Consider the following 13,181-nt stretch of genomic DNA (forward strand, 5'->3'; position numbering starts at 1 on the left):
TTCTTTTATTTACTCATTCAACAAATATTTTCTGTGTCAACCAGAAGTCTCATACTACTGTAGCAGTGAAAATTAGACAGAAAAAGTCTCGTACCATGTAGTGCATACATTCTAGTGGGTACTTATTCAAGTAAGGGAGATGGTATTCATATCCAGCTACTCTGACTATAGAATCGATCCAGTAGAACAGTGCTACTTTCACTTATCATTAACAATAAAACACCATACATCCCCTAGTTTAAATGCACAGCTTTTTCCCACTTTCATGTCTGCAATTTATAATATATTTGAAAGAAATATGTGGGCTGCCGGCAGAGAAGTAAGTCATGATATAGCTCTTATTGCTATTCAAGTAAGGATTTAGATGGACACGGGTTATTTGATTATGAACCCAGTTGATTTTCTTACAAAAATTAACACTATCTAGAGTTGAATTTTCACTTAAATTAACATCCTAACATTACTTCAAATACATTCCCAAAGCCCACTATGAAACAATATTGAAAGGAAAAGCTATCGAATTTACAAGAGATCACTTATCACATGCAATATGATTAAAGGGAGTAGAAATCACAAAATCTGGAATAGGCACAGAATCTTCAAAGCCTAAAGGATGAGTATTCAGATGACAAACATTTAAATGTCAGAAGTCTTTAGCTATTTAGCTACCAGCAATACTTGATCTGTCAAGGGAAAATAAAACTATGGATTTAGCCAATGAGAAATACAGAAAAAAACCTACTACTCTTTGATAAGTTTCAAAATTATACTGCCAGTGTAAAGGTACTAAAGGGATCAAGACCAAATATAATATGCTTTATGAAAATTATCACATAATTCTAAATTTATACATAATTTCTGACAACCAAACATTTCAGCAGAATTCAGCAGAATTTCATTAATGTGAAAACACCCATTTTTACTGCAAACTCTGCTTTATACAGAACAAACAACTCATATATAAGCATGTTAATTAATGAGAGCCACTAGAAACAACTTTTAAGAGTGTACATTTAAAGTCATATTTCCAAAAAGATTCAGTTAACTCAAAGGCATATTTTAACATTATCAATGACAAAACTGATATCATTATTATTATCAACGGTGTCTCAAAATGGAGAATTATGGCAATTATGACAACTTCCATTTATTCAGTACCTTCCAAACACTATCTGATATTTTACATCAATCATCTTTAATCCTCATAACAACTCAATAAAGGAGGTACTACTAGACTGCCTGTTTTATATTTCAGGAAACCGAGGCTTAAAGAAACCAGTGACTTCTCAAGGTCATGCAGCCAATAAGCAGATATCGGAACCAGGTCTGCCTCAGTCCAAAACTCCAATGGTCTACAGGTCACCAGATTGCCTCTCCCTAACAATTACCTGATCCCAACCAGAATCCTGCCACAGCAAGCACAGATTAAAAAAAAATGTGTTTAAGCTTTTAAAAATTTTTTTATAACTTTGTTTTTTGTTTTGTTTTGTTTTCATTTTTATGTGGTGCTGAGGATTGAACAAGTGCCTTGCACATGCTTGGCAAGCACTGTATCACTGAGCCACAACCCTAGCCCTATAGACCCTTTCTTGAAGAAATCTTACTTATGACCTCAGAGCAGGATAGGCCAGCATGAATTCAAGGTAGGAGGGTGACAGCCAGCCCTAACACTTCTGAACACTCTTTTGTTTATATGACTTCTTCTGTTTCTCAGTTTACAGGTGAGAATATGCTAAGTGCCTTTGCTTCTTTCCAAGTTTATTTACTGTCATCTTTGGGTTTTGCTTCCAAATTGGCACATTTGGAAGCCAATTAACTGACTGGTTTATTCCTTCCAAATGTGCCAATTTGGAAGCAAAACCCAAAGATGACAGTAAATAAACTTGGAAAGAAGCAAAGGCACTTAGTTTCTGAGGTTAAAGCAGGAAAGGAACTATGTATGACCTGGCCAGAGCACTGTTTTCCCTGGAGACACTGTTTCATATCAGAGATACTAGAAGAAGAGGCCTCCTCCCCATGGAGGAGGAGCTTGCTGTGCTAGTCACTTTCTGGGGATCCACTGGAGGGAGGAATCAGGGCCCACAGTTGTGGTAGTCACTTTTAGGGATCCATTGGAGGACTTGGGGACCAATAAACAACTGCTCTTCTTCTCAATCAAACCTTCCCAGCATGAAAGGTAGGTACTTGTGAATATGTCCTCATTCTCTAAACCCATGCCATTGGGCAGTTTGGTGTGATGTAAAATCTTTTTCAAGTGTTTTTCCTTGAATATTATCTCAGGAAAGGACCTCAACTTGGGATGTTAACAGTGGACTAAGATGATTCAAGAAATATTTACTGAGGATGAAGAAATAAGATTAGGTACCTAATAGTTGGGTATAGGAAGTAAGATTAGCTTAGAACTAACTACAATGAAATAGAAGGACAAGGTGAGTGTTATCCTGTTAAATTAGAGGAAGAAATTGATTCTAGGTGCAAGGTCAAGAATAAACTCATCTGATGCTGACCTAGCACCAACTAGGTACAGTACCAGGCATTTTGTGTACAATATTATCCTATTTAATCACCTCAAAGGCTCTGAAGAATCTGTTCTAATACCATTATTCTTGCTTTACTAGTAAGGGAACAGAGGAGAGGCAAAGTTCCTCACTCAAGGTCACACAGCTAATTTGTAAACACTGAAGTGGTTGGCCAACACTGAAGCTTCGGCTATTTTCACTGCAGCAGACTATTTCCCCTGGAGCAAAGAAGTTCTTTCTGGTAGAAGAGGAATCAGAACTAGTTTTCCTCTTTTTAACAAGGGTATGACAGCAAAGTCTGCTTCTCAAGGATATGGTTAAGGCTGAATGGACTGAAGATCATAAAGACTTCACAGAGAGTTTGACAAACTATGGTGCACAGTAAATAGAAGCATCTTTGCTATCACCACCATAACTTCTGCCATTTCTTTTTTTAATAATTTTTTAGTTGTATTTGGACACAATACCTTCATTTGATTTATATATCTTTTATGCGGTGCTGAGGATCGAACCCAGGGCCTCACATGTACTAGGCAAGTGCTCTACCATTGAGCCACAACCCTAACCCCTGCCATTTCTTCTTAAAAGGGTAGAGAATATAATGATCATTAGTCAGAAACCACCACCACCCCTGTTTTAGGAGGATGAAAAAAATAGTAAGGTTTTTTTTTTCCTGCCTCTGAATAAAAGATCTTACTGAACCACGAGTTCGTCCCATGACCACCTCAAAAGTGAGGTTCCTGTGTCACCCAAAGCCCACTCCATACCTTCTCTTCTGAAGAATTGGTCAGCTTGTCACTGGATATCAAGCTCCATACCTGGTCCAGACTTAGGCTAAGAAATTCTTCCCCCAGCATCACCTCTGGAAAGTGCTGCTCTGTTCAAAAAAAAGAAAAAAAAGAAAAAAAAGTACTAGTAGTAGTATTAAAGAAAAAAAAGTTACATCCCACTCCAGCTCTTCAAGAGCCAAAACCATGCCAAACTGTGGACTTGGGCTGGAGGATCTAAGGCCAGGGTGGAGGAAGAGGGAGAGACAAAGAGGAATCTGGCCAAAGGGAAACCGGCTTTTTAATTCAGCAGCACAGGCATCCATTGCCCTGTGTGATACTATGTTATGAATATCAACACAGAAAAATATGGGGCAGAGAAATCTGAGGTCATATATTTTTCATGCTCCATGATATTATAATGGCATTGCAGAGCCCCACTCGGACCAGCCTATATAATTGAGCTCATTTCCCCTCAATGCACAAACACCATTGCCATTTGCAGCTCAGGCAAACCCAAGTGGGTCAGAACAGCTGGTTGGCTAGAAGTCTCTGAGAATTCTTGTAGGTGGTCAACACTAAGAGATCAGAAGATGGGATCATAATGGTTTTTTTTTTGCCTAAAGTCACACCTATTATATTAGTTCTCTGGTTCACCAGCAGTACCAACCTAACACCCAGCTATAAGGTGTAAAGCTTTAAGATGGAAGAGAATTTTGGGACAATTAGAACAAGGCAACACCCACATGCATGAGGTCCACACAAGGAAAACTCCAGGGGCAATTCCTGCCCTGACATTTTCCTGTGCCCTCTTCCTGCTAGTACTGAACATTATATCCACCTGCTTCAGAAAGAAGGAATCTATGTTCGAATTTTGGCTTTGCCATTTATGAGTTGTGTCCTTGGAACAAAAGCATCACTTCTCTGGACTTTACAATCACCCTCTGTAAAATGAAAGTAACACTACCTTTTTTGCTTGTGTCTTACAAGCTCTTCCAATGTGAACTCACCCAAAGATAGATGATTTCTAGTTTGGCAAACTCTGGGGATTACAGTATCTTTGTCATTTGTCCTAGACCTCGATCCCTTCTCAGCTGTCTCACAACCCTGCACCATGGAGGAACAAGTGTGCTCCTTGCCCTCCAAGCCTCCCACTTCTTTCTTTGCAACTCTACCCAACCTGATAACCTCTTGGATTCTCTTCTGGGCTTCATCACCCAATTCTCACTAGAGAGCATCCCTTCTTGGTCTAGCTGGCTTCTTTTTTAAAAATATTTTCAGTGGTTTATAGACCTTTATTTTATTTATTATTTATAGGTGGTGTTGAGAATCAAACCCAGTGCCTCACACATGCTAGGTAAATGCTCTACCACTGAGCTACAACACCAGCCCTGGTCTGGCTCCCTCTTAAATGAGATTCAGGGTCCCTCCATCCCAGGGTGCCTCCTGAAATATCAAGTCAGCTGAACTTACATAAGGAAAAATAAAATCAGATCATGTGTAAGCCCCTTTCACACTCATAAACTTCTCAAAAATCAAAGAAATTAAGATGTAATTATTTCCTGCAAAAATCACTGTTAACTTTCTATATGAAGATAACTTCAGACTCTTGTGTGAATTCCCTTCATCCCAGATTCTTTTTTTTAATATTGACATTTTGTATATTTATTATTTTGTATGTCTTTTAAAAAAATTATTCTAATTTGTTATGACAGAAGAATGCATTTCAATTCATATTACAGATATATAGCACATTTTTTCTGGTTCTACACAAAGTACATTCACACCATTCATGTCTTCATATATGTACTTAGAGTAATGATGTCATCCCATAAACTTTAAATGTTACTAGTTTATATTCAAAGATGGAGTTATAAACAATCTCTTTCATCTTTCACTAACAACAACAACAATAAATGGCTCTCCACTTGCTCCTTGCAAGCCTAATGATCTCTGTCAACACTATTAAAACCTGTCCATCCTGGAACTTGGAACTATGTTTGTACATAACAAGAAAAACCTAAAAGTCAGATTCTTTCTTTTCATGGTGTTGAGGATAGAACCCAGGGCCTCATGTATGCTAGACAAGTGCTGTACCATTGAACCACACTCTTGCCCTGATTTTTATTTTATTTTATTCTATTTTATTTTGAGACAGGTCTCGCTAGTTGCTATGACAGACCTCCAACTTGTAATCCTCCTTCCTCAGCCTCCAAAGTCACTGGGACTGCAGGTATGCCACTAAACCCAACCTAAAGGTCAGATTCTTTATAAAGGGAAACAACTGCCAGCGTCAGCAGGGTAGGAAGCTGGTTTTTGCTTCTGTAAGTCAGCAGGAAAGCCTATAGCTTTCAGGTTCAGAGGAGAGCCCTGCACACTGCAGTAACCTATCTGGTCCAGAGCCACATCTGGCCTTCCCATGTTTGTGTTTGGTTGAGTAAAGAACTATCATTTGAAGAGGAAAAATAGTGAAGAAAACAGGAAGAGATAAGAAAGTAAGTTCTATGTTGTGGAGGAGAGATGGGAAAGAGGGGAGAGAGAAAAGAGAGAGAGACAGTCACACACACACACACACACACATACCCCTACACACACACACACACACACACACACACACCCCTACACACACACACACACACACACACCCCTACACACACACACACACACACACACACACACACACCATAGGATTGCCCTTGATTTTATGGGAAGAGGATTCTGGTAGAAGATTATTACTCAGCTCTCTTAACAGCTGCTTCCCAGAAAGTATTTACTCTGCTTCCAGAAGATACTTCCCTGAGTGTCGTCACCTACTTTTAACAATTACTTGGTTTTTTGTTCATTTTACTTTGCCTTGATTGTACTAATGGAGAACACGGTGAAGAGCTTTGGCTAAGAGAAAAGCTGGCTAAGTGACCTCCTATGGTCACTTCTTTCCACACCTTGTCTTCTTCATCCATAAAATGGAAGAACACATGACCTATGTCTTGAGATTGTTCACTTGAAGTTCAAAGATGAGACTATATGTTATTAGTTCACTTTGGAATCTTTAAGAAGCTCTTAAGATTGGAATTGCATTTGATCCATATAGTGCTTTTAGAAGTATGGTCATTTTGACAATATTAATTCTGCCTAAGAGCAAGGTAAATCTTTCCATCTTCTAAGGTCTTCTTTAATTTCTTTCTTTAGCAATCTGTAGTTTTCATTGTTGAGGTCTTTCACCTCTTTCATTAAGTTGATTCCCAAGTATTTTATTTTATTTTTTTGAGGCTATTGTAAATAGGGTAGTTTTCCTTATTTCCCTTTCAGAGGATTTGTCACTGATATACAGAAATGCCTTTGATTTATGGGTGTTGATTTTATATCCTGCTACTTTACTGAATTCATTTACTAGTTCTAGAAGTTTACTGGTGGAATTTTTTAGGCCTTCTAAGTATAGAATCATATTGTCAACAAATAGTGCTAATTTGAGTTCTTCTTTTCCTATACGTATCCCTTTAATTTCTTTCGTTTAATTTCTCTGGCCAGTATTTCAAGAATTATGTTAAACATAAGAGGTGAAAGAGGGCATCCCTGTCTTGTTCCAATTTTTAGAGGGAATGCTTTCAGGTTTTCTCCATATAGAATTATGTTGGCCTGGGGCTTAGCATAGATAGCCTTTATGATGTTTACATATGTTCCTGTTATCCTTAGTTTTTCTAGTGTTTTGAACATGAAAGAGTGCTGTATTTTGTCAAGTGCTTTTTCTGTATCTATTGAGATGATCACATGTTTCTTATGTATTGAGATGATGAATTATATTTATTGATTTCCATATGTTGAGCCATCCTTGGGATAAACCCCACTTAATCATGGTACACTATCTTTTTGATGTATTTTTGTACTTAATTTGCCAGAATTTTATTGAGAAGTTTTGCATCTATGTTCATTAGAGATATGGTCTGACGTTTTCTTTCTTTGCTGTGTCTTTGCCTGATATTGGAATCAGGTGATACTGGCCTCATAGGATGAGTTTGGAAATGCTCCTTTTTTTCTATCTCATGAAATAATTTGAAGAATATTGATATTAGTTCTTCTTTAAAGGTGTTGTAGAACTCAGTTGTGTATCCATCTGTTCCTGAGTTTTTCTCAGTTGGTAGGCGTCTGATGGTGTCTTCTGTTTCATCAATTGAAATTTATCTGTTTCAATTGTGTGTATCATTTGGGAAAATCATTTGCCTATTCAATTTGGGAAAATCATATGATTCTAGAATTTTGTCGATGTCATCGATACTTTCTATTTTATAGGAGTACAAGTTTTCAAAATAATTTCTAGTTATCTTCTGTATTTCTGCAGTGTCTGTTTTGATATTTACTTTTTTATCACGTTAGTAATTTGAGTTTTCTTTGTACTTCTCTTCATTAGCATGACTGAGCAGACACTTACTAGAAGAAGATATACAATCAATCAACAAATATATTAAAAAATGCTCAATGTCTCTAGCAATTAGAGAAATGCAAATCAAAACTAAGATTTCATCCCACTTCACTCAGAATGGCAGATATTAAGAATACAAACAACAATAATTGTTGGTGAGTATGTGGGGGAAAAGGCATACTTTTACATTGCTGGTGGGACTGCAAAATGGTACAGCCAATCTGGAAAGCAGTAGGGAGTTTCCTTGGGAAGCTGGGAATGGAACCACCATTTGACCCAGCTATCCCACTCCTAGGTCCATACCCAAAGAAATTAAAAACAGTATACTTCAAGGACACAGCCTCATCAATGTTTATAGCAGCACAATTCATAATAGCTAAATTATGGATCCAACCTAGAAGCCCTTCAAAATGGATAAAGAAAATGTGGCATATATATACATGATGGAATATTGGTCAGCATTAAAAGATAAGAAAATCATGGCATTTGTAAATGAATGGAGTTGGAGAATATAATGCTAAGTGAACTAAGCCAATCCCCCCAAAACAAATGCTGAATGTCTTGTCTGATATGAGGATGCTGATTCATAATGGGGATGAGTCAGTTGTGGGGCGGGAGCATGGGAGGAACAGATGAACTTTACATAGGGCAAAGGCAGGGGAGAGGAAATGGGCATGGAGTTAGAAAAGATGGTGGAATGAGACAGTGAACTCATGTACATGTTTAAAAACACAAATGGTGTGACTCTACTTTGTGTTCAAGCAGAAACATGAAAAATTGTGCTCTATTTGTGTAATTTGAATTGAATAACATTCTGGTATCATTTATAACTAATTAGAATATATAAAATTAAAACATTTTTTTTAAAAAGAAACTCTTTAGAAACAAAGGATGACTATTACCAACCCATGTTTCTGTTTCAAATTCCAGTTCTGAGGGCAGCATTTCTCTAACAGAAAAGTTTTTCCATAGCATCAAGACATCCTCTAGGACTAAAAGCTTGTGGACCTGCAATGTCTTACCAACCAAGTTTAATTCCATTGAGTTCAACAAGCTTTCTTTGTAATGCAAGTTATTCAAGTTCCTCTGGCAGCAGTTTTCTCACCTACTAAGTGGCACTAATTATAGTATATATCTCATAAAAGTATTATAGGCTAATAAGCAAATATATAAAACTAATATTTATTAAAACTATTGTAAATACTAGATAACTTTTAATGCCTGATGTAGCAAATGCAGCATTGCTTCAAAAAAGAAGAAAAACAAGCTGATGCCCACGCGGGGCCTCCTGGCTCATAAGAAGATAAGGCAAGGCATCAATATTCCCAACCCGAAGTCTACAAGGTCATAACAGGTAGAAGCACTTCAAGTAGAAACAAAAGCAGAGAAGCAGAAAAATTCAGAGCACATATAGAGAACAGCAGTAGTGGAGTCTAGTGAACACCTACACTATACTACGTCAGTCTCCTAACAAAGGTTTACTGAGCACTCACTGAGTATAGGACCTGTGCCAGGTGCCAGGATTTGCAATGGAGAGACAGGCAAGGCTAGATCACAGGGAAGAGCCAAATGCCCACGAGGCAAGGCATTCTTTAACCACAGGCTAGCTCCTTACAGAGGAGCACTCCAGTAATAAACTCACTTTTCTTATCTTTTTACTTCTTCTTCCTTAACCAAGACTAGAAAAAGAGGAAAAAGTGTTAATTAACTAAGGGTTCTAGTTAAGAGCCTTAACTAGCTAGACTTTAACTAAAGGTTTTAGTTCTAAATCCTAGTTCATGAAGCATCATGTGTGTGCTCCTTTCCATTAGAATGAGAAATTATAGAGAAGAGAAAGAGCCAACATGTAACTTCCAGTCTTTTTCCCCACCATGCAACACACACACACACACACACACACACACACACACACACACTTCCAGTGTTAAAAGGATGAGAAAACTGGTCGCATCCCAGAAAAAGATTTCTCTGGAGGCCTAGGTAGAGGAGGTTGAGGCATCTCCTAATAGTAGCTACCACACACTATTGAAGTGCATATCAACATCCCCATTTTACAGATGGAGAAACAGAAGCTTACATAATAGTAAAAGGTAGAGCCAGGTCTTGAAACCAAGGCTATCTGATCATAACAAATATTCTGATGACTACCTTAATCCCTAAGATCATAAAAACCAGTCCTGAGCAAGACTTTGGGGTAAAGCTCAATATAGAAACCATAAAATCCTAAGAATTCTTCTCAGGGGTGCTAGAGAGAAAGAGAAAGATGTTCTAAGCATTTTGGAGTCAGTCCTATGTTCCAAAGTCAGACCTAACCTATCACTTAGATCTTTCTCACGGGACATGGTGGCACACACCTGTAATCCCAGTGACTCAGAAGGCTGAGGCAGGAGGATCACAGGTTGGAGACCAGCCTCAGCAACTGAGGCCCTGAGCCACTCAGCAAAACCCTGTCTCTAAAGAAAATATAATAAAGACTGGAGATGTGGCTCAATGGTTAAGCACCCCTGGGTTCAATCGCTGCTATGTGTATGCGTGTGTGTGTGTACACACACACACACACACACACACACACACACACACACACATATATATATATATATATATATATATATATATAATATACACACACATATACATATATAAATAAATGTGAGGAGCTGCCTGTCTGGGAATGAGTTAATCAGAGCTGCCTGCTTCTGCAGGGCTCCTTTAAGGATATGTTCCTGTTTAGTCAGGTCAGTGCCTTGAGGAACATAGCTCTGATTTTTCATTATAGCTCTTCCTTGTAATGTTCTCTTGATAATGGGATGTCATTGTGTCCTTGGGAAACTTGGCGGTACATTGTAAGGCATTCTTAAGTAAACTATTCTTTGCTTTGTTTCTGTTTATGATATCTTAAAATACCATATGGTGCACAAATATTCCTTAGTGTGAAAACTGTATAAATATGCAGCATGGCTGAATAAAGTTGCAGTTGCTTCACCTTGAGTGTGGCTTCTGTCCTTCCACTCCCTAAGCCTCTTTTTTAGGACTAGGTGGTGTCTAGCGCACCACAAGTGGTGCCGAAAACCGGGAATAGCGAATCGGAGTTAAACAGATAGTAGAAAAGGGGCCTTCACCCAATAGAGAGGACATTCAAGTGAGTATTTGATGGGTGAATAGTCATTAGTTATTGTGGAAGTTAAAAATGGGTAATGGCAATAGCTGGGGCTTGTTTATACAAGTCTTAAAAAGTTTACTTGCTGCTCACAAAATGAATTTTTCTTCTTCCCAGCTTGAGCATTTTTTAACATTTATAGAGGAGGTTTGTCCTTGGTTTCCAGAGGAAGGGACAATAAATTCGTCTGCCTGGGAGAAATTTGGAAAAGAATTGAATGTCATTATACTATGTTTGGTCCAAAGAAGGTGCCAATTGATACTTTCTCTTTGTGGACCTTAATTAGAGACAGCTTGGATCCTGTGCATGAAAGTAAAAAATGGGCACAAGTTGGAGAGAAATTGGTCACTGAACCATCTGCTCCTCTTCCCCCTGATTATCAAACTGAATTAAATCATATTAGATGAGATGATAATGAAATTTTTATGGCAGAAATCAAAAAACAGGATGATACTGTTAATACAACTAACATCTCTTCAACTAACCCTTTTGTGAGTTCCAATTCTTGTCCTTCTCCACTATCTAAAGATCCTTCCTCTGTGTTGTCTGATCCTGTTCTTCGATATGTTACTGCTTTATTGGCTGTTTTACAAACTAAATTTGACAATTTAGAAAAAAACCCACAGCATAATGTGTGTGCTGGGTTTTCCTCTCTTCCCCTGCCTGCCTTAGATAAAAATAATTTCCCTAGGCAATCTCCTTTGCAGCGAGTTACAGGGGTGGCAAAATTGAATGGGGAAGATGTTTAAGAGTTTACTTGTTATCCTATTTTGGTTAATGCCCAGGGCCAACAACAATATGTTACTTTAACTCTTAAACAATTAGATACCTAAAAGCCACTTGTTCTCAGTATGGTCCAACTGATCTTTTTACTGAAGCTATTCTTCAATCTTTGGCTTCTGACGCCCTTCCTCCAGAAGATTGGAAACAATTGGCTAAGGCTTGTCTTTCCAGCGGTGACTATCTTTTATGGAAATCTGAATTTGCAGAACATTGTCATGAAACATCTGAACGCAATAGAGCGGAAAATAATAATGTTAATTATGAGATGCTCTCTGGGGAAGGTCAATTTACTTATGTTCAAAATCAATTTCAATATCCTCCTGGAGCCTATGCTCAAATTAACTCTGCAGCTCAAGCAGACTGGAAGTGATTACCTTCTTCCAATAGAAAAACTCAGGAACTTTCTCAAATTAGGCAGGTGTCTGATGAACCTTATCAAGACTTTGTTGGTAGATTACTGGATGCTATCAGCAAATTAATAAGTGATGCTGATGCGGGAATGCTATTGGCTTGGCAGCTAGCATATGAAAATGCCAATACTGCATGCCAGACTGCAATTAGACCTTGGAAGAAGAAAGATACCTTATCTGACTATGTAAGGTTATGTGCTGATATAGGCACTTCATACTTGCAGGGAGTAACTCTTGCTGTAGCCCTGTAAGGCAAAAGTATAGCTGAAGTAATAGCAGTGAATAAAAGACAACACTCAGGCAATTGCTTTAAATGTAACAGCCCCCATCATAAACGTTTTCAATGTCCTAAGCGAAATTCTTCTTCTAAATCAAAACAACCGGATGTTTGTCAACGGTGTAAAAAGGGTAGGCATTAGGCAAGAGATTGTAAATCCAAATTTGATGCTTCTGGTAATGCCCTTATTTCGGGAAATGTGAGGAGGGGCCAACCCCAGGCCCCGAAAAATTACTTCTGGGCAATAAAAACCAATTTGCAGTCCCACCAGCAATGTACAAGTGTACACTTTTCCCCACATCCTCACCAGCACTTATTGTTGTTTGACTTCCTAATGGCTGCCAATCTTACTGGAGTGAGATGGTATCTTAGGGTGGTTTTGATTTGCATTTCTCTGACTGCTAGAGATGGTGAGCATTTTTTCATGTACTTATTGATTGATTGCATGTCCTCTTCTGAGAAGTGTCTGTTCAGGTCCTTGGCCCATTTCTTGATTGGGTTATTTGTTATCTTATTGTTTTATTTTTTGAGTTCTTTGTATATTCTGGAAATTAGGGCTCTATCTGAAGTGTGAGGAGTAAAGATTTGTTCCCAGGATGTAGGCTCCCTATTTACTTCTCTTATTGTTTCTCTTGCTGAGAAAAAACTTTTTAGTTTAAGTAAGTCCCATTTGTTTATCCTTGTTATTAACTCTTGGGCTATGGGCATCTTATTAAGGGATTCGAAGCCTGACCCCACAATATAATCAACACGCATAAATCAAAGGCATTCCTGTATATCAGCAACAAAACTTCTGAAATGGAAATGAGGAAAACCATTCCATTCACAATATCTTCAAAAAAAAAAAAATA

At 38.0% G+C, this 13,181-nt stretch overlaps 1 protein-coding gene across 1 annotated transcript in view; it reads right to left on the minus strand.

The window, feature by feature from the left end:
- The window catches only part of LOC143388954 (kelch-like protein 3), a 133,942-nt gene that overhangs the window by 88,797 nt on the left and 31,964 nt on the right, over nt 1-13,181 (minus strand). Inside the window, 1 exon segment of the mRNA XM_076842361.1 lies at nt 3,287-3,396. Coding sequence (XP_076698476.1) covers nt 3,287-3,396 — 110 coding nt within the window.

The sequence above is a fragment of the Callospermophilus lateralis genome, unplaced genomic scaffold (genome assembly GCF_048772815.1).
Source record: "Callospermophilus lateralis isolate mCalLat2 unplaced genomic scaffold, mCalLat2.hap1 Scaffold_45, whole genome shotgun sequence".
In the NCBI taxonomy this organism is placed as follows: domain Eukaryota; kingdom Metazoa; phylum Chordata; class Mammalia; order Rodentia; family Sciuridae; genus Callospermophilus; species Callospermophilus lateralis.